General features: G+C 35.7%; 2 protein-coding genes across 16 annotated transcripts in view; one reads left to right on the top strand and one right to left on the bottom strand.

Annotated features, from left to right (window-relative positions):
• Window positions 1-19,463, top strand: part of Ccdc88a (coiled-coil domain containing 88A) — a 139,215-nt gene extending 119,752 nt beyond the window's left edge. For 2 of the 9 annotated variants that reach the window (XM_074049737.1, XM_074049736.1), the window contains exons 26-33: window positions 2,994-3,077; window positions 4,029-4,229; window positions 4,815-4,886; window positions 6,365-6,445; window positions 8,649-8,917; window positions 9,296-9,755; window positions 13,966-14,065; window positions 14,546-19,463. In XM_074049737.1, the coding sequence (XP_073905838.1) occupies window positions 2,994-3,077; window positions 4,029-4,229; window positions 4,815-4,886; window positions 6,365-6,445; window positions 8,649-8,917; window positions 9,296-9,755; window positions 13,966-14,030 (1,232 nt within the window). In that variant the 3' untranslated portion in view covers window positions 14,031-14,065; window positions 14,546-19,463. Of the gene's footprint in view, window positions 1-2,993; window positions 3,078-4,028; window positions 4,230-4,814; window positions 4,887-6,364; window positions 6,446-8,648; window positions 8,918-9,295; window positions 11,073-13,965; window positions 14,066-14,545 lie in introns of those variants that run through there. The other 7 variants (XM_074049731.1, XM_074049735.1, XR_012439690.1 and 4 more) reach the window with 6 other exon arrangements.
• Window positions 1,477-22,224, bottom strand: LOC109681760 (prolyl-tRNA synthetase associated domain-containing protein 1). 7 transcript variants are annotated; one of them, XR_012439692.1, is made up of 4 exons: window positions 22,035-22,220; window positions 20,386-20,779; window positions 15,846-15,942; window positions 8,740-8,758 (listed from the first exon to the last, which is right to left on the bottom strand). XR_012439692.1 is itself a non-coding variant. In XM_074049747.1 (4 exons), exons 1-4 carry the CDS (start codon window positions 22,116-22,118, stop codon window positions 15,939-15,941), a joined length of 567 nt encoding a protein of 188 aa, XP_073905848.1. In that variant the 5' UTR covers window positions 22,119-22,222; the 3' UTR covers window positions 15,667-15,938. The 7 variants fall into 7 exon arrangements, 5 of the variants coding, with proteins under 5 accessions (XP_073905847.1, XP_073905848.1, XP_020012230.1 ...); XM_074049747.1 differs by lacking the exon at window positions 8,740-8,758 and adding an exon at window positions 18,588-18,672 and having other exon boundaries at window positions 15,667-15,942; window positions 22,035-22,222; XM_020156644.2 differs by lacking the exon at window positions 8,740-8,758 and adding an exon at window positions 18,588-18,672 and having other exon boundaries at window positions 20,465-20,779; window positions 22,035-22,222.
• Between the last annotated feature and the right edge of the window lie 1,993 nt (window positions 22,225-24,217).

The raw sequence follows: 24,217 nt of genomic DNA, 5'->3' as shown, positions 1-24,217 counted from the left end.
CTCACACTTGTAATCCTAGTTACTTAGAAGGCTGAGATCGGGAGGATGATGATTTGGAGACTCCATCTCCAAAATAACCACAGCAAAATGCTGGAGGTGTGCTTTATAAGCGGTAAAGCACCTGTTTTGCAAGTGTGAGGCCCTGAGTTCAAACCCCAGTTACACACACACAAAAAAAAAAATCTGTAGATACAGATATAGATATAGATACATATGCATGTGTGTGTATTTATGTATGTATCTTAAAATCTAGATACTTTGAGTCATCTCACTCTATCACCAGTGTCACCAAGTTTAAACATACACACAGCACGCACACACACACACACACACACACACACACACACACACACCATTCAGTTGAAATAAATAGCAAACAAAGTAGATGCTGCTTCCCCATATGGGGAGACTCTCAAAGCACTCAAAAATTGTGTAGTGTTTTGACCTCAGGTAAATTATATCTGAAAAGAGACAGTGCCTTAGATTGTATGATTTTAGACATTATATAGTATATTTCAGAATACAACTATAGCAGCCTGAAAACTAGAATCCATAAGTAGCAATGACAAAAAAAAGTATACACATACATGTATATGTATATAGACTAGTTTCCAAAAAAGCACTTTAATTCAGTTATCTCCACAGAAAATGATTACTACCTTGTCCACCAAATGAATAGTTATTGTTGTGGAGAGATCATCAAGTTTTCCTTTAAAGATGGCTAAAGTTACCTTAGATTCACTTAAGTAATAAGTGATAATGTATGTATTTAATTTTTTAATTAGTTGATTCAATTCAGATATGAGCATACATAAGAAAGCACAACAGTCTCTTGATGTCTTGTTTGTTTGAAGTATAAGTCTCATTCATTCATACACTGCTATAACATTCACAGTAAGAATCAGAAGGAAGTAATATTCTCCTTTCTGTTTTAGAGTTTTTTAAATAAACATAAAACCCAACAATACTGGGTCTGGGACATGGCTTAAGTGGTAACTGCCTGCCTAGCAAGCATGCTCTGAGTTCAAACCCCAGTGCCATCAAAACACAAAACAAAACACACATACACAGTACTAATGTTTCCTTAATTTACATATACTTTGGGGAAAAAAAAACATTGCATACTTCCAAACTAATTGCCACAAGAAGAATCACATTTCATCTCCGACAAATTTAAAACTCTTTTTATCCTTTTTATCATTTTGGAAGAGTGTCTGTCTTTCAGTAAAGCAGTCTTTGGAAAACAATTGAAAACAGAAAAAGAAAAAAAAAGTATCTAAACAAGACAACATGTGCATGCTGCAACCACTCAGCTTTGTTTTAGCTAAGTGTCCATTTTTACATTGCTTTCAGTTCATTTCTTTTTAATCATTGAAAACAGCTGTGTTTACCAAGGTTGAAAAGAAATAGGTCAAAATGAGAAGCTTAAATGTCATGAATTTTCCTTATAGCAGTCAAACAAGTTAAAAAGCTATATCCATTGCAACTCTTTTTAATGAGTGAGACTTGTCAGTTCATCAAAAAAGTTTTCATTATTTACAAGATGATAACAAACCCTGAGAAAAAATAGTTAAGGTTGTGTGTAATACATTTTTTAGTCTTTTTGCAAATTGTTTTGTAACTTCTAAGTTAATTTCCAAAGAGATAAAAGGCTGAGGATGTAGCTCAGTGGTGCAGCACTTGCTTAGCTTGTGAAAAGCCCTGGGTTCAGTCCTCAGTACTGGAAAAAAAAAAAAAAAACATAATTTTATATTTAATATTACCAAAATAGAGTTTAAAATGTAGCTAGAATGGCTAGTTACTGTTTTTGTTGTAATGATTCCGTTACTTGAGGAATAATACTTTTCACTCATAAAAATTTTTTGCACAGTGCTTGATTTTTTTTTTTTTTTACATATACTCACCCAGAGGGCCCTTTAACATATGTTAAAATGATACATTTTTTTTTCCTCTCAGTTTGATTGCTTTGGGTACCTCCTTAGCTTTTACTTTTTCAGAGCTTAGTGCTAATACTTACTACTACTGCTGTCAAAATACTCTTTTTTTTCTCTTTCTCCCAACCCACATTTTATAAAAGGAACTCAATATAATTGATATTTCATCTTTAGAAAGACTTTGACTGAAAGAGTATGTATTTCTCTGGTGCTGTTCAATAAGGCAGTAGAGTGCTGGTGGCTCACACCTATAATCCTAGCTACTTGGGAAGCTGAGATCAGGAGTATCAAGGTTCAAGGCCAGCCCAGGCAAATAGTTCACAAGATCCCATCTCCAAAATAAACAGAATAAAATACACTGGAGGAGTGGCTCAGTTGGTAAAGTGCCTGCCTAGCAAGCATAAAGCCCTGAGTTCAAACCCTAGTACTATCAAATTAAAAAAAAAAAACAAAACACTAGAATCTAACTTAAATCAAATTTTTCTTCAGAATGTTAGCTTTTAAGGTGATTTTTAAAAGTCTCTTTAGATTGTTTCAACATATAGGCAGCCTAATTTTTGTTGATGTATATTACTAAAATATTCTGGTAGAATGTGCATTTTCCTAAATTCTTTTTCAAGATAAAAACTTTTAATTTTAAAAGTTAAAGAAAAAACAGGCTTGAAAAATGTCGTACATTTTCATCATTATTATTAAGAACTTCCAATAACCTAATTTAAAAAGTTTACCATTACAATTTAACTAGGAAATTTAGCCTCTCCATAAGTAATTCTAATCAGTTCCTATTTTTATAGAACTGTAGCCAGTCAAAGCGTTCAAGGTATTTGTTCCTCATCATTGTCTTCAGTGCTTTTCCAAGTATTTAAAGTATCAGAATACATATTTCATTTTTCATTATCACTCAGCAGCATGAGATTAGAGCTTTTAATATAGCATACATAGCTGAAACTCAAACATTCATTTCTGTCCTTAATTTCAACATTTAACTCCCATCTGTTCTTCTCCCTTTTTTTCTTTCATTTCCCTGTTTCTGTTTTTCCTCATGCTCTGACATTAAAGTGGTTGCACTGAAAAGACTGCCCTTTTTGAGGAACAGACCGAAGGATAAAGACAAAATGAAGGCCTGCTACCGTCGTTCCATGTGTAAGACTTTATGACAGTTCGGCTTCTTTCAAATGACTACACTGGCTTCCATTACTAATTTTTCACTAACCTCTCTGTGGACTCTACCAATTTCTTATTTTGCAAAGTGCAGTCTTCCTTTAGTACAAGGAGCTGGAAAAATATTTTTTCAAAACTGGCACTGAATTTGCATTATATTATATACATATAATATATGTGCATATTTTTAGTAATACATGTAATATACTTGTAAATTTCCAGTGCTTTTTAAGAGTTGGCAGAAAAAAAACCCTTAATTTTATATGCCGAGATTTTTCCCAAAGAAATTTACTTAAGGAAAATATAATGAAACCTTTAGCATTAGGAATTTATTTCCTTATTAAACCCAATTAAATAAAGTGGCCTATAACCTTTGAAAATGTTTGTCATTCTTTATACAATAATCTGAGTTTTTCTTTTTTTAAGTGGAATGGGTAATTAACATAATCACATTAAATTCTGTCACTTTGGATATCTCTTTCAGGTTTTTATTCAGTGGTATACTTATTTGATTTGTAAAATGAATAATTTCTTCAGTAACTTGCTCTGACCAAGGACTTGTTCATTTTCAATAATGATGCTGTATAAGAACTGCTCTCCATCTTAATTCATTACGTTTTGTCACCACAAAGCCACATTACGAAGGCTGCTAATTATGTTGCACATCATTGTGCAAAAGCATGGCAATTGAATACAGTAAAATTCCCTTCTGTTTTTTATTGGGGGTGGAGGTGGGATAAAAGTACTTACTGAAATTTATCAGCCTTTGGCCTCATTTCATTCTGCTGAATGCATGTCAAAACTCAAATGACATTGTTAAAGTTTTTATGTCCATTTGCATTAATTCATAGAAAACATCATTTATAATACAAAATAGAAATAAGAGCAAATACATTAACCATGCTGATTCATTTGCTTTCATTTGCATCCCAGCCATGAATGACCTGGTGCAGTCCATGGTCCTAGCAGGACAGTGGACAGGTAGTACTGAGAATTTGGAGGTTCCTGATGATATTTCAACGGGTAAAAGGAGAAAAGAATTGGGAGCTATGGCCTTCTCTACTACAGCCATCAACTTTTCAACTGTCAACTCTTCTGCAGGCTTCAGATCCAAGCAGTTGGTTAATAATAAAGGTATAGGCCGTCTGCTATTTGCACTGTGGTGTAACTGTTGACAACAGGAATTTTCATTTGACTTTTCCCTGTGTAGTTCTTCTCAAACAATCTGAAACTATTATCAAACCATGATCTGGATTTTATTTGGGAGAATTTTCAAATCATTTCGAAAATTTAAGTCACTACACAATTAAAATCTTTCCTTAGACCTTCTTTCATAATAAACAGCTAATGAACTAACAGGAAAACCAGAAGTTAACCAGGTAAAGAGTGAAAAAAAGAAGGGAGTGATACAACTTAAAAAAAAAAAAAAAAAAAAAGCACTACAACTTCAGGGAACCACATAGAACTGCCCAGGTTCTTTCTTTGCTTTGCAGGGTCACAGGGGAGGTTGTCTCATTGTTTCTGGTGTTTTCCCTAAGCAAGTCAACTCTAATCATAGCTACTCTTACTTCTAGTTCCAGTTTCTGGCTGAGTCTCTGAAATGTGTCAAATCAAGATGTATTTTGTGTAATTAAAATACAATTTCCATATTCTGCAAAATTTTTATAATGAAATTTTTTGTTACAAAAATATTTATATCCATTTTGCTATTTTATGTAGATACTACATCCTTTGAAGACGTAAGTCCACAAGGTATTAGTGATGATTCTAGTACGGGATCAAGAGTTCATGGTAAGATATGAACTTAATTTAGAGGGTATGTATTAAGTGCTGAATGGGAATGCTAAGGCTCTTGCATTGAAGAGGTGAATGTGGTATTGCCAGCAAGCATGTTTTCTCTGTCCTGCATCTCACAGTTCTTCCATTTCTTCAAATCTAATTCTCCCTTTTGTCCCTTTTAAGATTATTGCTTCGGCAGGGTACTGGTGGCTTACGCCCATAATCCTAGCTACTTGGGAGGCTGAAATCAGGAGGATCGTGGTTCGAGGACAGCCTGGGCAAATACTTTGTGCAGATCACATCTCCAAAATAACCAGAGCAAAATGGCTGGAGGTGTGGCTCAAGCAGTAGAGCATCTGCTTTGTAGTTGCGAAGCCTTGAGTTCCATCCCCAATCCCACCAAAATATATTGCTTCATCTAGAAGTGTTCTCTATTTTAATCAAGGTCATTTATAATGTGTGCCTGCTCAGTCCTCAAGTGTAATTTTGTCACCATTTTCACATAAGGTTAGTTATTAGTTACATTTTGCCATTGGTTTGTAAATATTTATTTTGGTAAAGGATGAACATTAAGAATCAAAATTTTTAGGTGGGCGCAGTGACTCATGCCTGAAATCCTAGCTACTCAAGAGGATCCAGAGGATTGCACTGAGGTCAGCCCAGGCAAAAAGTTCATCCCCCATCTTAATCAGTAAAAAGCTGTGCATGGTGGTTTATACCTGTCATCCCAGCTGTGTGAGAAGTGCACAGGAGGGTTCCAGTCCAAGCTAGTCTCAGCATAAAAGCACGCCCCTATTAAAAAAATAACTAAAGCTAAAAAGAATGGCAGTGTGGCTCAAATGGTAGAGTGCCTGCCTGGCAAGCTCAAGGCCCTGAATTCAAACCCCAGCATCACAAACAAACAAAAAAATAGAAAGTTTTCTACATTATTGAGTATTTTAGATTTTTAAATTTCAGTGTAGAAAATTCTATCTTACTAAGCGAAGTTATTAACAAGAAATGGATATCATTAAAGGAACTTCATGTGTGAGCAAGATTTTAAGAAGTAGCATCAGTTAGTGTTAACTATAGAATTGTTGTTTCCCTTGTATGGATAGAAATATAGGACATTAACTGTAAAGTAGTCTCCTCTTCAGGCAACTCTGCAATATGCAGTGCTTCTTGTCTGATCTAAGGGGCTGGGAGACTGGGGGACCATGTCACTCTATTAAATGAAAACAGTTGTGGTATCCATCTAGAAATCATTTTCAAATACAAATTTACACTTTTTCTGTTTTCTCTGAAACTTGGCTGTTATTCCAGAAGTGTTCTATTCTGAACTATCTGAAAATGCCATTGTTTTCTAACTTAAAAAATTCATTCTCTGTGGGCATGTTCAGCCTGTGAAAGTATGCATGTTTGCTGCCTCAAATCATTCTGTGATCAGAATGTGAAATTCAGTGTTATCAGCTGGAAGTTTTATCACACTGTCTCCTGATTTTTTCATTTAGCTTCAAGACCAGCCAGCCTTGATAGTGGCAGAACATCCACTAGCAATAGCAATAATAATGCTTCACTCCATGAAGTCAAAGGTATGCTGTAGGTAAATTTATTAATGCATTCCATCTATTTTTGTAACCTTTACAAGTTGGAGGGGGCAGGGGCTATTGCTCAGTGGTAAAGCACATGCTTATAGCATGCACAAGGCCCTGAGTTCATTCCCCAGTACCAGGGGAGAAAAAGCTGGAGACGGGATGAAGTTTCTGGAGCTAAAGCTTGAAATCCAGATCATCTATTTGAAACTAGCTCTTTGAAACATGTGTACTTTTTTACATTGTAATACAAATGTATTTCAATGTATACAGATGTAAAAACAGTTATTTTAGTTTCAATTCTTCATCTTTACAGATAAAATAGTACTACTGTATGTAATCTTTATACTTCAGAATTATCTGTAGCTCCTTATTTTAGTTTTATTTCTTTGACATTTAAATGGTTGTCTTAATTTTTTCATGGTGCATGTATATTAAATTTGCATTACATGTTTTAAAAGTAATTTGTCCACAAAAAAGGAAGCTTTGTTTTTTAATTTGAGAAGCTGTTATATGTGTGTTTTGCACAAGAGCTTTTGGATGCATACATATATATAGCTCATATAAAGAATTGAAATAATTCTTTTTTTCCTTAATTTTTAAATATGCATGCCAAGGTGATATTTTTATATAAATATCTGGAAACCCTCACTAACACCTTTTTCCTTAAACACTTACTGCTTTTTCCAGTTTTAGAATTGTTTAATCAATCTATTAAAATTCTGGAAAGTACAGAATTGTTGAGTTACAGTGAATACATTTGTTCTGTTGCTTTTGGATTATAAAATTATTTTGTCTCTGTTCTAATTTTATCATTAATATTACTGCAATGACCTAAAATATCTGATTTTTAAGGGGGGGGTTAATTTTTATGTTTTAAATCATATTACATCCAGTAAAAAAACATAGTCTAAAGACATGAAGAATTTCTTCTTATTTGAAAAATTGAAGAAAATCTTATTTCTGTAAAATGTTTTATAACTTGAGACAAATTCTTCCATGACCCCCTTTACTCACTGTGATTGGGAAATCCTGGAAAGTTGCATTTTCTGTCCTGATGTACTGTATGATTTGCAATTGATCAAAACAAATCAGTACTCTTATTAAACATAAATTTTAGAAAGCTTTATTCTAGAACTTGCTAATTTGCATTCCATATAGTTCTAACTCAGCTGAGTCTTGTAAAGTTATATAGGAATCATAACAACATTAGATAGCAGGAACGATCAGATAATTCAGACATTGAGAAAAGAGTAAGTCAGATGTGGTTGTACACAGCTGTAATTCCTGCACTTGCAAAGCTGAGGCAGGAGGATCACAAGTTCTGAGCCAGCCTGGACTACATAGTGGGTCCAGGCCAATATAGGCTACACAGTGACACCCTGACCCTGCCTCAAATAGATAAATTTTTCGTTTTTACTGGAATTTTATAACTAATTATGTCTCCATTTGACCTTCCTTTCATATGTATCATTTAAATTTTTAAATTTTAAGCCTCTTCATTTAGGAGCAACAGAAAAACCTTCCAATAAATGAGGACTTCTTAGGAATAGTTTTGGTTTTGTTGTTTCTTTTTTTTAAATAGTAGGGTTTTGCTGGGCACTGATGGTGATGCTTCATGCTGGTAATCTTAGCTACTTGTGAGGTTGAGATTGGGAGAATTGTGGCTCAAGGCCAGCCTGGGCAAAAATAACCAGAGCAAAATGGGCTGGAGGTGTGGCTTAAGCAATAGAGCGGCCTGCTTTGCAAGTGGGAAGCCATGAGTTCAAACCCTAGTCCCACCAAAAAAAAAAAAAAGTTGGGTTTTAACATTCTGAAGTAATTTAAAATTAATGTGATTATGTTCTTAGTCTAGAGGTATTTTTCAATTATTTGGACTTGAATTTTTAAAGTTTTCATTTTATTCATTCATTCAATGTACTGAATGTTTACTTTGTATAAGGCTCTGAATGTGAAGCACATTTTTGCCCCTGTACTCCTTAAAATATTTGTTAGTTGACAAAATAAGGAGCATAAGCTATGGCAGACAGACAGTTGTTAGATAAATGAAAGATTGACATGACTTAGTAAGCATTTCTAAACAAAGCTTGAAAATAAGTTTGGCTATTCATAGAATAAAAGCCCAGTCAACAAATGTTATTTCTTACTTAGTATTAATTTCATCTCTATTACTGAAATCTCAACACAGCATTTACTCCAAAAGCAGGTGCAGTTAATAACCAAAGTAGGCCACAAAGCCACAGCAGTGGAGAATTTAGCCTGTTTCCTGATCATGAGGCTTGGTCCAGCAGTGGTAGCAGTCCAATCCAGTACCTGAAAAGACAGACCAGATCAAGTCCATTGCTCCAACACAAAACTCCAGAAACACTAGAAAGTCGAGCACATCACAAGATGAAAACTGGTTCTCCTGGAAGTGAAGTTGTTACTCTACAACAGTTTTTGGAAGAAAGCAACAAGCTTACCTCAATACAGGTTAGTTTCGTGTATGGTGACTTTAGTTTAGGTGAATACCACCATTTGGAGCTTTTTTTGTTTTTAAATTATGAGTGTCAGCATACCAGCAACTTTATATTATACAGCTCAATATATCGGGAAAGTCTAAACATGACTATATTCAAACCTGGCATGGTGATGCACTTCTGTAATCCGGTTACTTGGTGGGGACGGAGACAGGAGGATCAAAGTTCAAGGCCAGCCAGGGCAAACTTAATATGACCCTATTTCAAAAAAAAGAAAGAAAAAGGGTTGGGGTGTAGGTTAAGCAACCCTGATGGTTCAATCTCTAGTATGGGGGTGGGAGAGATATATATATTCACTAATCTGCTTTGTTTCTTGTTTTTTTTAAAACAGTTAAAGTCCTCAAGTCAAGAGAATCTTTTAGATGAAGTAATGAAAAGTTTGTCTGTATCTTCTGACTTTTTGGGAAAAGACAAGCCAGTTAGCTGTGGTCTGTCCAGGTCAGTAAGTGGAAAAACTCCGGGGGACTTCTATGATAGACGGACGACTAAGCCTGAGTTTGTGAGACCTGGTCCTCGAAAGACTGAAGATGCCTACTTTATTAGTTCTGCAGGAAAACCTATAGCAGGCACTCAAGGAAAGATAAAATTAGTAAAGGAAACTTCTCTGTCACGACAATCAAAAGATAGCAATCCTTATGCCACTTTACCACGTGCAAGTAGTGTGATCTCTACTGCCGAAGGAACAACACGAAGGACAAGCATCCATGATTTTTTGACCAAGGACAGTAGACTGCCTATCTCAATTGATTCACCACCACCTACTGCTGATAGCAACACCACTGCATCATCTAGTGAGTACCATTTGCACCAGTGGACCCCTCATGCACTTCAAGGTCCAACACATGCTAAAGGTCCCCAAAATGATTTAGCTACAGATATGCCTGAGTCTCTGTATGCCCAGGTTAGAAACTCAAAAACAAAAAAGTCACACTTTGTAAACCAAACTTTTGCCACTATTAAAATGTCTAATGATGCCTTCAGAGTATCTGCTAAAGATAGCATAGGGTCATTTACTGTGGCTCATTCTTCTCAACCATTTCTATCCCTGAACACAGAATTAGTTAGTAACATAAGTGGGTTACCGCCCAGGCCAGTCACCAGAGTAATTGACCAGACTTCTGCCTCTTTGAGTAGAGCTGCACAGAAAGATAATGAACAGTTTTCTGATAGTCAGAACCCAAGTAACAGTAACCCACAATCCTCTGTAGATAGCAGTAATCTTATCACTCCTGCATGCCCTTATCCTGATGACAAAGAAGCTGCATTGTTGGTTACTGAGGATAATCAAACTGTTTGGTATGAATATGGTTGTGTATGATCAAAATAATATAATATATTGATGTTATTTGATATGCACTGTCTTCTCTAATCTGAAGAGCTGCTGTTAAAATATCATTTTCTTAGGTATATTTTTAAGATTGTTGCATAGACTTCACCTGTACGTGATGGCATGTATATAAACATGAATGTGTAACCACACCAAAGCTTGCATGAAACAATAATCACGTCGTATATTTTCTGCATGCCTTTAAAATTCTCAACTATACATGCTACTCTTTTACATTTCTGTCGCTTGTTAAAAGATTATTACTTTGACATCCAGAAGCATGTTAATATAGTTGCATGTTTTATTACCAAGAAGCATTTGTGCTTCCAAAAAGGAATGTTCATTTCTCGTTTTCCTCCATCTTCTTGCCCCGTCTTCTCTCTCTCTTCCTCTCTCTTTCTCTCTCTCCCCACTCTATCTCCCTCTCCCCCCTCTCTCTCTTACTCTTCCCCCTCCTTTAATTGCTAGAATGTGTACTTCATGTTGCACGTGTACAGTACTAGTAAGGAAAATATGTAAAAAGATGTCATTTTCTTTTGTCACTTAATTATGCCATGTGTCCTGTTCTGTTTTCAAAGAAATAGTCAATAATTCAACCTAATTTTAGTCAATGCCCATGTTTATAAAACATTGTCCAAATTTAAAACATTGTTTATTCATAAATGTAGTATTATTCTTAGAAATACCCCTCAAATTTACATGTGATTTTATACAGTGACTAGAAATATTTGTATTCTTTTCCTTCCTTGCACTTTCATTCATCTGATAAATACAATAGCTCAAGTATTATCTTTCCTTTAAGATGACTTGCCTATTTCGAATTAGTTAACACAATATTTTTCCAGTTCTTTATATATCTTTATATATATATATATATATATATATAATATATAAAGATATATATATGAGTCAAAGAAAAATAAACCAAGTCACATTCAATATGTTGGGAATTTGTATTTTTACTTCTATGCAAAAAGGACAGCAAGTTTATATACTGTGCTAAAATGTAAAACCATTTAAACTTGTAAAACTTGTAACTTTTAAACAAGTATGTATCTATTCTTAGTTCTAAAATTTGTTCTATTAAAAACAAATTCTTTACCAAAAATAAAACATACAAGATAGACATATCTACATACTTAACTCTAGCATCATAGACTTTTAATTATCTTTGTGTTCATATTACTTTAAAGCAAGTCAGCTAAACTTGAATCTCTAATTCCCAAAATATTAAAAAAAGGCTGTAACCCTGATTGACCTACTTCTAGAGGAGGAGGAGGAGGAGGAGGAGTATCTTAGCTCTGACTCCAGAATGTTTTTGCCATTTTGATTAAACCTAAATACTACTGATAATAACTCAGTCTGGCATCTGGAAAGAATGCCTTGAAATGTGACTTTCTAAGTGAGGAGGAACTTATTTTGTACTTGGTATTATATTAAACTGTTTAAGTTATTATTATTGGACTAAAGGAAAAAAATCTACAGAGAATCTTTGCTTAGTGAAATTGGTATCCTTTTAAAAATTAAGTTATCCTCTTTACACTTACACAAAATCATTTCAGGAGCTAGATACCTTTCACTTATATTGTTAACTATTTTTTCTTTCTTACAGTTATTACTAAAAAAAGATTCTAGTACAGGTAGTGAAAGGAAAACAATCAGAAACTTTTCATATTTTTTGAGCCACCTAATATACTTTCTGTACAAATACATCATTCTGTTTTACTGTCAGTTTGTGCCCTGTCAGTCCTAACATTCCAAGTATTTTTAGTGCTGCTGTGTTCCCTTTTCTTTTTTCCAAAACCTGGTAAAAATGATAAGCATTGATTAGATGGGGGGTCCAAATATTACACAAATACAATAACTATCCTTTTTTTTCTGCAGTTATTCAAAGATTATTTCATAAACCAGGCACTGTTGGCTCACACCTGTAATCCTAGCTACTTTGCAGGCAGAGATCAGGCACTGGTGGCTCACACTTGTTATCCTAGCTACTTTGCAGGCAAAGATCAGGAGGATGGCAGTTTGAAGCCAGCCCAGGCAGATAGTTTGTGAGACCTTATCTCAAAATTATCCAACACAAAAAAAAGGGCTGGTGGAGTGGCCTAGTTAAGTGTAAGGCCCTGAGTTCAAACTCCAGTACTGCCACAAAAAAAAAAAAAAAAGATTATTTTACTTGAAACTTTCACCACTTGAGTAATTTTTTTTTTTTTTGGTAGTAGTAGGGTTTGACGTCAGTACCCTGTGCTTGCTAGGTAGGTGCTCTACCACTTGAGTTGTATCCCCAGCCTATTTCACAACTATTTCAAATTTTTAAGATATCATAAATCTAGCCATAACACTTTAAATTTAAAATATTTACTTTATTCATTCAAAATACATTTAAAAATCATGTGCTGTTATATTCTTAAACTATATACTTATTTTACAAAATTGAACTTATATAGGAAAGAAGTATTTACCAACAAATGATAAGAATATATACCGCATATGAGACAAACACATATCATGTTCATGTGTTCTGAGGATTGCCTGAGAATGTCGACTAGATTTCAAGAAACCATCACCAGCTGTGGAGTCATAAAATGTTCTCAAAACAATACCAGTATCTCTCCTCTCCCCCTCACCCCCACACTGCCTTGGTGTGAGGATTGAACTCAGGGTCTTGGCTTGCTAGGTAGGCACTCTGCAACTTGAGTTATGGCCCCAGCCCCATAATACTGGTATCTTATTGTGTTTCTTCATAGTATTTGAAATCAGATTTTTAGTAATAGGAAAAAAACCTTAGAAATCATATGAAACCAATGTTTACCCCCAAGATTTTTTTAAATCAACGTAATACTTTGTTTAAAGGAAAATTTACATAGATGGCCAAACTTTTTAATATACGAGTGAAGCAATATGACTCAAGCAGCTGTACTTATTTCCTCTAAAACACTCCATAAAATATCTCCCTACAGTTTCACCAAGGATTTGAAAACAATTTGCAAATTTATTACCTTGATTCTATAGATGATAAAACTGAATAGCTTTTGTATTCATGGCCTAACTTTCTAGAAATTACACCCATGTGATTTATGTGATGTAAGCATTATGTTAAGCTTTAGGTCTGCTTTGAGCAAAGCAAGTTTAGTTTTAACCAATGTAAGGAATGTCTATAAAATATGCCTCAGCCCTACTTTTCTTAGTAAATAATATAAATATTTCAGTGTGGATGTTTTTACTACTGTATTGCAAGATTTTTTTTTTTTACTTTAAAACTGGTGACCATTTAGTAAATAAACATAGTAAGTATGTAAGCATATCTGACAGGAAGAGGAAAGAAATGTTATTGTTAGAGTTTTGAAAACAGTTACAGCTTTCATAATGTTATGACTGTGGAATATAAAATCAGACCTGGTGTAGGGCCTCACATTTGTATAGCTACTCAAGAGGCGGATATCAGGAAGGTTTGGGGCCAGCCCAAGGCAAAAAGTTAATAAGAGCCCATCTCAGTTCATAGGCTGTGCATGATGGCACCCCAGCTACGTGGGAGACAATAAACAGAAGAATCAGATCTCCCGGACAGTTAAAAATTCCTCCTCCCTGCCCTACTCAATGAGATCTCTTTACTTTTATGAATTGTGTTATGTTCAACCTTTGACTAAATAACATGAAATGCTTTTCTCCTGCAGATGTGGACAAAGTACAAGAAAGCAGGAATTCAAAAAGCAGGTCTAGGGAGCAACAAAGCTCCTAATTCTGTTACCCACTACATGACATGTGGGCCAAGTGGTGAGTTTACTGCTTAAAACAATGAGATTGATCTCATTTATATAAACTAACCAAATTAAGAACAAGTGCACATTGCATTAACAGATGTAAATATTGCTTGCTTAATTTGTTGGCTTTCTGCTTTACTTACTAGTAAAGCAAAATTATTTTGTTGTCATTGGTTTTGCTTGTCAGTATAGGAAACCAACCATTAAAACTTATTTTCCACTCAACTTAAATTTAATTTTACTAGTGAATAGTGCGAAGTCCTTTTGTGATAGGAATACAACTTCCCCACAGTTTTTTATAAAAATAAACTAAATGCTTATTTTACAAAGAGGTATTCAAGAAAAGTCTCCGATTTTCTACCATTCTGTCATTCTCATAGAAATATCTGGTGCATGCTGTTCTTATAGTGGCTGCTCTATAGTTTATTTCTCTCTTATTTTCAAGCTTTTTCTTACAATTTCTTTCTTCTTTCTACTTTCCAACTAAATACAGAGAGAAAAGTGTCCTTCAGTTTCTCAATATGAAGCCTTTATTTCTGAAGTAACAAGACACCTAGCAACTATAGGAACCATTTTTTTAAAATCTTAAAGGAGACTTTTTAACAATTCTTCGTGAATAGAGCAGGCAAGAAAAAACCTTCATTCCTTCCTTGAATCAAGGAGCTCTACTGGATTCAACTGCCAAAAGTTTTAGAAGGTTTTAGGACTTAACTATACATTGTATTTTTGAGCTCTACTGAATAAAGGACATTCTCTCACTGAGGACCAAGAGGTCAAGTGTTACAAGAAGTATTCTAAGAACAATCTACTTCTTTCATCATTTGTTCATGAATTTATCCATGTTTGCTTAATGCTAAGTATTAGCCAAAATCTAGCCATTTATATTTAGTTGTGTAAATCTAAATTAAATGCTGTAGTATTTTGTGGAATGTACTATATATCAAGATACAGAGAAAATCTTTTTGGCATGTCAGAGCCTTTTTTGGTTAGCAGACTGCATGTGTTGGTACTTTTTTTTTAAGGCCAATTATTTTGATGCACTGCAAAAGAAATTCAGTTTATAAAATACATCCAAAAAATCCATCATGAGATATAAATTATAAAAAAATTAGTGAAATTAATCTATGTTCTCCACTATGCTACACTAAATTCATACATTGACACAAAATAAAAGTTTTTCTGAAACATTTTTTAGTAAGATGGTTTTCCAACAAATAGCATTCCCAAGAAAAAACTGTTATGTTTTAACTCACTTCACTTCTTTGCTATTGGTTTATGTACATGTTTTTTTAACTTGAGAGCTGATTATTGCTTAAGAAGTTTTTTTATGGCAAAAAAGTGTAAATAATTTACTATGATCTGCATTTTGCCAGGGACTCACTTATTATTAAGGTTATCATTTATTAATAAGAATTTTTCTGTTTTTGTCCTTTATAATATCACATTAAAGTTGATAACTGTTATTGGTACTTTTGAAATCTTTGTATGTGTTTGTTACCATAAACATTTGGAAGAAGCACAAAAAAAGTAGATTTAGTTAGCCCAGGGAAACGTCAGTTTTTTTAGTAGTTCCAATTTTATATCACAGTTTTATTTTCTTATGAAGTCCAAAAAATACATTATTGCAAGTTCATTATTTAACCTAAATATCAAAATAATCTGAAATGAGAAAATACTATTTTTCACTTTAACAGTACACTTCTTAGGCTCTCGATACCAGCTCTAAAGAACTTTTTGGAATAATTCTGTATTTCATAATGTGTGGTTTGTGAACTATATGTATCATCACTTACCCAGTTACCAGGAGAAAAGCATCTTTCTGTCCCTCCCCTCTGTCTGTCTGTCTGTGTCTCTGTTTGGTAGGCCAGTAGCAGAGCTGTTTCTAGTCACCTTTGAAAAGACCATCAATAAAAAAGAGACAGCATGTTTGATTGACCAGAAATTTATATGAAAGTTAAGAGAGCTTGGATTTATTTAACTCAGTGCCACCATCAATACTGTAAAATTAAATCACTTTGAAACTCTTGGATGAAAGGTGCTAAGTAAGTAAATGTAAATACAAAGGGTTCTCACAGAAATACAAATATTGCACAATAGAAATATTAAAAAATCTATTCTCTAGACTTTGAACTATCTCTGTCCATCATGACTCCCTGAATTCAAGTATCCAGTTGGTAAATGTGTATCATGGCAGTCTAGAAACACTTGTGAAAAATGTAAATTCATTTTTGGTTGGACAAGTTGAAAGTAAATGTAGAATTATGTGTTAGCTAAATACAGTAAGTGGGTAACTTAGATTTATATTAACTAGCATCTAATTTGCACAACTAGGGCACATCCCAGGACAGTTATAAGTTGAAATTTAATGAGTGTGAAGGTGACCCAATAAGGGTGAATGATACCAGTTTTGACCTCTCCACAATACTAATCTCCTAATACAGAAAACCTGTGGTGTTAATCAGCACATTAGTGCTTCAAAAGAAAATGCTAAATGACAGCCTGACGTACTAAATCAAAGTCAGATGGCTGAGAAAAGAAGAGGCCAACCAAGGGAACACATTGAGACAGTAACATACAAATATTTCAATTATATTCATCACTTTTTTAATACCATTTTAAGAAATGACTAGATAATAACTACGTATTTACCTTCTCCAAAAGCTTCCTTTAGAAGCAAACTGTAAAAAGCCCCTCTTTTCCCTTACATAAACTTTTGCCAAACAAAATAGTAAAGCCAACTAGAAACTCACCAGGACTATTTCATATATTTCATTACCAGACTTGACATCCTTTTTGTAATCTGGCTATATTTTAAGTCAATGCCTAATGCCCCAAAGAAACTGAAAAACTCAGTATACAGGGTAACAGCTTCAGTCCAGAGCTCTAGTAATATGCTTCAGATCTGGCCATGTGGAAATATTTTGGTCCAAGTTTTTGAATGGGTGGTTACCAAGGAGTTCACAAGACAAGTTCTTATGTAGCACCTTTCATACAAGGCATGATGTAAAAGCCTATTTAAAAATCACTGTGCATATTACAGAATTGTAGCCACCTCATGAATGAATACCACAGCCTGTACTGTCTTAACAGTTATTTCAGGAAGGGAAAACAATACTGTACCAAATTTGGAATTGCAATGTGGACTAATAATGTATGCTAAATTACTTTTGTATTTTAAGTTACTTTTTATGAGAAAAGTGGTGAATTGTCTTTTTCTTTTCAGCTACTTAGCCCTGAGATGTATTTTTTTTAAGTTTTGAATAAATAATACAAAAGGAGCCCATTTTATAATATAAAGCTTGATGTACATGTTGAGATATTTGAACAATGAAAATGCCTTAAGAGGAAAAATGTTTAATGGAAAATGTTGCACTTATAACACCCTTTAACAACCTGATTTTAAACTGTCTTTTTCTTTTCTACTAAAGGTTCTCTTTTTCAGTGTTTGCCATTGTACTTAATGACTATTATTAAATACCAAATCAAGTAATATAAAAGGTGTAACATTTCCTTTAACACTAATGCTAATGAGGGATTTGGAGTTCTATGGTAAAATACATAGTATCAATCACAGGATGCCAACTCATGAAAAAACAACATTGTTTGTCTTTTTAAAAACATTCATTTTCATTTTAGTTATTAACTGTTTCTCCTTAAAAAATTCAGTTGGATTAACATTCACTTTTCTGATATAAAAAGAAATAAAATGGATAATTTTATAAGTGGTTAGTAATCATTTAAAAATTAAATTCTTTTAGCCAAGTATTACTCTTTGCCTCGAAGAACAATTTTCAGACACAGCTCTTTATTTTGTCCTAATCATTTTGAGAGGAGAATGTCAATTCTGTTGATCCCAAGATAGGTTTAAATACAATCTATAGTAGTCCCCCTTATCTGAGGAGGGATGTTCCAAGAACCCCAGTGAATGGCTAAAACCACAAATAGTACCACAGCCTGTAAATACTATTTTTTCCTTTATGTAGTAGCTATATTAAAGTTTAACTTATAAATTAGGCACAGTAAGATGCTAACAATAGTAACTAATAAGACAATTTTTGTAACTATATCACAATAGGTTATGTGAATGTGGTCCCTTTCTCAAAGTATTGTACTCACTCTTGTGATACAACAAAATGTCTACATGATGAGATAAAAGTAAGGTAGGTGGGATCAGTGACGTAGGAAATATGACCTAGTAATAGGCTACTGCATAAAGGTTACTTGAACACTAGCACTGTGATACCATCATACTAGTCAGTCTGGTAGGGGCTACAAGTTTATAGTGTAGATACCCTGGACAAAGAAGTAATTCAATAATGAAATAATTCAATAATGAATGGTGAAATCCTATTTAGAATGGCATGCAATTAAAACTTAAGAATTGTTTATTTCTGGGATTTTCCATGTAATATTTTGGAAGTAGCTGACTATGGGTAACTGAAACTTCAGAAAGCAAAACTGCTAAGAAGTGTGATAGGCTGCACAAACGAATCTTTCATTTTCACTTAGACTTTGGGTGGGGGGTGGTAACTGACCTTGAATCTTTGGGCAAATCAGTCTCTTCCAAGCTCGTTTTCACTTTCAGATAACATATCCAAGGTCCACAGAGTATGCTAATTCCTTCATTTAATGTGCAAAGCAACCCAAAATTTTTGTATTAGAGGTATATACAGTACAAAGTAGGTAAAAACTAACATGGAACCCTAGAATAAGGTAGTCATTACTTTTATTTGCCTTTCAGTAACAAGTAGATGCAAGCTAAATACAGTATCTCTACCAGTTTATTTTTGAAGAATCAAACAGGAAAGTATGGTTAACAAGCACAAAGCCCTGAGTTCAAAGCTCAGTACTGCCAAAAACAAAGCTGAATATCCCATTTGATTGTATTAGAGGAAAATACGAGATTTTTTTTTTTTTATGACAAGTTGAGGCATGTTTGTAGTCTAACTCATATTAGGTATTCAACTAATGAAGGCTTTTGTTTGACTCCAGGATGAAAAAATATCAGACATTCTCGTTTTGCATGCTTTTGAACTAGCCTCTATTCACAATTGCCTTTACATTTTCCTAGGCTTTAATACTGTTCTGTTATCGTAATTGAAAGGGGATAAATGAAGCTATTCTAGAAATAACGAGAGTACGATACAAAAGAAACTCTACATTTCTAACCCCTGAACAAATAACAAGTCCTTTTTAATGGCATAATGTATATTTTGTTACTAAGTTTTAAAATGTATTTTTAATAGTATGATGATTGTAACATTTTGCACCCAGAGTTTGTTTTTCTAGATTAAAACTTTTGTTTTACAGAAAGTTCTTCCACTGAAGAAAAAAAAAAATCAGTTTAAAAACAAGCTCCCGACAATGGGGATAGAAGGTTTTTATCCTTACCCCAAGTTTAATTATCTTGCTGGGCAATCTTTATTCCTGAATCGTCATTTTCCAAAAATAACCACTATCAACAATTTAACATATTCCTATATTCCTTTGGGGGTTTTCCCCCCGCTGTATCCTATACACTATCATGTTTAACTTTATACATAGTTTTATAACTTGCTTTTTTTCAAGTACAATAAACACTATAAAAATGCAAGCTAGTTAATCTTAAAAGTATTTCTAATTGCCAGGCACTGGTGGCTCACGGCTATAATCCTAGCTACTCAGGAGGACAGTGGTTCGAAGCCAGGCCAGGCAAATAGTTTGTGAGACCCTATCTTAAAAAAACCCATCACTTAAAAGGGCTGGTGAAATGGCTCAAGGTGAAGGCCCTAAGTTCAAACCCTAGTACCACAAAAAACAAAAAAGTGCTCCTAATTATTAAAGGAATCCCTATAATGAACAATTGTCAAAGGGGTTGGGAGACATAATCTCTGACGTGACCAAAACTACCTCTTTTTTCTTGGGGCGGGGGGGAAGAGGGGGAGTGACAGAGGTAGTACTGGGGCTTGAACTCAAGGCCTCATGCTTGCTAGGCAGATGCTGTACCATCCAAAGCCACATCTTTAGCCCTGTCTTTCTGGAGTTTGAATTCAGGACTGTACTTACAAAGCCACATCTTCAGTTCATAAACTATTTGCCTGGGCTGTCCTCAAACCATGATCCTTTTCCAAGTAGCTAGGATTATAGACATAAGCCACCAGCATCAGGCTTCCATCTTTTTTTATCAAGGTTTTTTTAAGATGAAAATCCCTTTAAAATGATAGTCCCCAAATCAATGGTACCATTCTATCGGTTCTTTCTTAAAATTACAGGTATAAAAAGAGCTTTCAGAAAAGTATTCTAAATGTGAGCCCAGTTAGTTTTTGTCAAAATTTAGTATTATGGGATCATGACCTGTTTTCTTGACAAATGTGAGGAAGTCTTCAGGGCTCAATCCCATGGTTGCAGCATTGGTCATTGGATGAAAGTATACCTTTTCATGTCCACCCTCGAGAAAAGCAGAATCCAGTACAAATTTCACATCTCCATCATCACAGAAGAGTGCTAGAGGTGTGGCACAGCCTTGACCAACTTTTAGTTTTTCTAGCATGGCTGTTTCGTCGGCAAACCGCAGATTTCCACTCCCAACACCTAACTGCTTGGCAAGATCATTTAAATTAATTTGTCTATCATGAAGAACTGTCACCAGCCAATAGCCTTTTTTCTTCTTGTCTTTAAGAAATAGGTTCTTACTATGTGCTCCTTTCAAATGTTGGATATGAGGCATCATTTCTTCAACTGTAAACACCTATAAGATATCACATGAAGAATTTAGAAATAAAGTAACATGTATATCTATCTATATATAGATAGATAGATATAGATACAGATATACACACATACATATACCTGGATTATTTTGCTTGCTGGATGAAAACAAAGTTAGTGAGTACTCTGAATTTAACTGGCAGAGACTCATCTCTAGCCCATTACCAAATATTCGAAAACTCCTGCCATCTCAATTCCTCATATCAGGGCTGGGATCATGTGGTTCAAGTGGAAAAGTGGGCCTAGCAAATGCAAGGCCCTGAGTTCAAACCCCAGTACCACCACCAAAAAAAAAAGTCCTCATGTGACCTCAGACCAGAATTCTATTCCAATCCCACACATTCCTGAAAAGCTTTTGTTTTTTTTTAAACTTTTAGTACTAAAAGTTTACATCAGTCCGAGACTTAGTACTTCCATTACCTCTAGACCATATGACAACTTCCACTCTACAAACATGTAACCACAGTGAGGGTTACAAAATAGTAAAATCTTGGACTAACACATAAAGAACAAAAAATCTATCAATATATACAGGTAAAGAATGGGAGGAGTTTGACTATATAGGAGGAAGGTTAGAAAAAAATGTAATTTTGATGTTAAATATGCAAAGGTGAGGAATGCTGACATTATTTCTTTACTCTTTGAAGGCTGCCATTTTAGCTATTCTCGAATGTCACTCAGGTTTGCACACTGGTTCCATAAAATACTTGCATATAAATCTTCACATCAGTGCACTAAACCATGTTAAAATTTTATGGTACATTTTTGTAACTACCTTGGGGGGAAGGGGTAATTTTCACCATGCTGCAAAAGTATAATGAGTAAGTTTTGTGATTAAACCGACCAAGGTAGCAAAATACCAAACCGTCAACCCTCACGTCCTGCTTTACTGATGGTGCCTGACACATCGCAGCCACTGAACAGGCGGTTCACCGCTTAGTAACTTTACCTATATAAAGAGTCTATGTACAAACTGACATCCCTGATCGGATTAACACAAGTTCTCCACGTGTCGCACTAAAGCTAACTTGGTGAAAATTTAAGATTTCTTACGATAACCTCAGTCCCCAGTCAAAGAACCTCTGCTGTCCCTGCCGCATCGCTTTCACCCTCTTGAACCCCGGAAATGCTCTACTAGCATTCCCGTGTGAGCCGTGGCCCCTTGGTCTTAGCGGCAGTGTACACGTCTTCGGCAAGAGCTGTCTCAGCGGTCACCCCTAAGGCAGGAGCCTCACCTCGGGGTGCTCCACAACCTCTGTGCGGATGGCAAGGGCGCCTAGCCGCTGCTCTAGCATTGCCCGTAAATCCGCACCGGCCATCACGCTGCCACGCCGACAGACCCAGTGGAGGAAGCGCCTGGAGAGGTATCGGCCGACGCCGGAAGCCCGGTGTCTCCGAGGCAGGGCCGCGCTGGCTCCGCCCCCCTCTGCGTCCGCGCACGCGCCGTGGGAGGCTCGGCCGGCGGGGAGTGCGCTGCGTAGTGTCTGATGCCAGCGAAGAGGCGCAGGTGTGCTCACAGCCCTTCGTGACCTACTGCGAGCTTGCGGGCCTGCATCTCCTCCCCAGCCCGTCTTGGGCTGGGCCCCATCTGCTAAGGCGTCAACTGTACTTTGTAACTTACAGCTTTATATTTTACTTGTGACAGTTTTTGTTACTCGTCTAGAAGAAAGTAGCAATGCTAAGACCCGCCGTTGGTCGTGAGATTCAACCACCTTTTGTGGCCGGTTTCAGCTCTCCGCGGAAATCCTTGCTTACCTTCGGAGGGAGGCTTGCAGTTGCACGTTAGGGTTTCACTTACGAATTCAGATTAAGGTCCACAGGAAATGATGCTATACTTGGGGACATATTGACCTTAGTGAGTTGGGGTCATTCTAGAATGCAGACCTGAAGGAGGACTCCTCTAAGACACAGCAAAGCGGCTGCGACCTCCCCCGAAGCCTTGAAAGAAACCGCAAAAGGGGAATTCAGAATTCACTTTACAATTTCACTCACAGCTGGCTCTACACGGCACAATCTCAAAACTCAGTTTAATCTACATCTTGAGCCATGTTTCCCTTGAAAACATACAGTTTTTGGGGGGGAGTGTTCCCATTAAATCCAGGGCCTTGCGATGCATGCGCCCTACCCTTGTATTACACCCCCAATCTCCATGCATCCCTTTGATTTCTGATATAAAACCAAAAACAGCCGGGAGCCAGTGGCTCGCGTCCATAATCCTAGCTACTCAGGAGAGAGAGATCAGGAGGACTGCAGAGTGCCTCAAGTGGTAGAGTGCCTGCTTAGCAAGTGTGAGGCCCTGAGTTCAAACCCCAGTACTGCAATAAATAAATAAAACCAACAACAGGCCATTTCCCATAGCCTCCTAAATTCAAGCAGCATACCACATTTCCAGGGTGTTTCATTCAGTGTGCATGTAATTGCCATTCTGGTTATGTCTTTCCAGTCAGTTTTGTTTTACAGTAATGGAGTTTGAACTCAGAGCCTCCACTTGCTAAGCAGGCACTCTACCATTTGAGCCACTCGCTAGCCCGACCTGTGTATGTGTTTAGTATTTTTGAGTTAGGCTCTTGCTTTTTGCCCAGACTGGCCTCAAACCGTGATCCTCCTGATCTCAGCCTCCTGAGAACCTAGGATTACAAGGTGTGAGCCACCAGCGTTCGTTTTCTTGAGTGGTTTTTTTTGTGGGGGGCGGGTTCTGGGGCTTGATCTCAGGGCCTCCCGCTTGTCCTTTTTTTTTTTTTTTTTTTTTTTGTCGTACTGGGACTTGAACACAGGGTCTACACCTTGAGCCACTGCACCAGCACTTTTTTGTGATGGATTTTTTCGAGATAGGGTCTCAGGAACTATTTGCCTGGCTGGTTTCAAACTATGATCCTCCAGATCTCTTAGTCTCCAGAGTAGCCAGGATTACAGATGTGAGTCACTGGTGCCCAGCTGGCTTACCTTCTTAAACTTGTAAGTATTTTCCTCAGTTCCTACACTGTCTTCCTATTTTAATAAAGATATATTATGTGGCTGGATCATAACACTTTATGTATGCATGCATGTAGTAGAAAGGGCCCCATGAATGTTAAGCAAGTGCTCTACATTCCCAACCCTGAGTCATAACTTTCTTATCCATTTCCATCCTTATTGTTAATGAATCTTTACATTCTAAAGTGCTTTCCAAAATAATTATTCTAATTTATAATTTATTAGCAACATAGTAATTAAGCCATATTTTTCCCAAATTTTGCAGACGAAAGGACACCTTATTGTTTAATGTGCATTTTGCCATTATCAGAAGCCTGCACATTTCTTCATGATTATTATTTTATTTCCCCTTTTGTGAACTAGCTTTGTTCATATCCTGACTCATTTATCCATTGAATGAATTATTGATGGCTTTTACACTAATCAAGTTACCTGCCTTTTGTTT

This window comes from Castor canadensis, chromosome 12 (assembly GCF_047511655.1).
Source record: "Castor canadensis chromosome 12, mCasCan1.hap1v2, whole genome shotgun sequence".
NCBI lineage: Eukaryota > Metazoa > Chordata > Mammalia > Rodentia > Castoridae > Castor > Castor canadensis.
This window is presented reverse-complemented; position numbering and strand designations above follow the sequence as displayed.

Bases quoted from the DNA above. Each gene is read 5' to 3' on its own strand.
- LOC109681760 (XM_074049746.1), bottom strand. From the start codon at position 22,118: ATGGCCGGTGCGGATTTACGGGCAATGCTAGAGCAGCGGCTAGGCGCC. The intron at 20,780-22,034 runs GTGAGGCTCCTG...GATATCTTATAG, and splicing joins AGGTTGTGGAGCACCCCGAG to GTGTTTACAGTTGAAGAAAT. The intron at 1,721-20,385 runs GTCATGATCCCA...TTTTTTTTCCAG, and splicing joins CACATTTGTCAAGAAAACAG to TACTGAGGACTGAACCCAGG.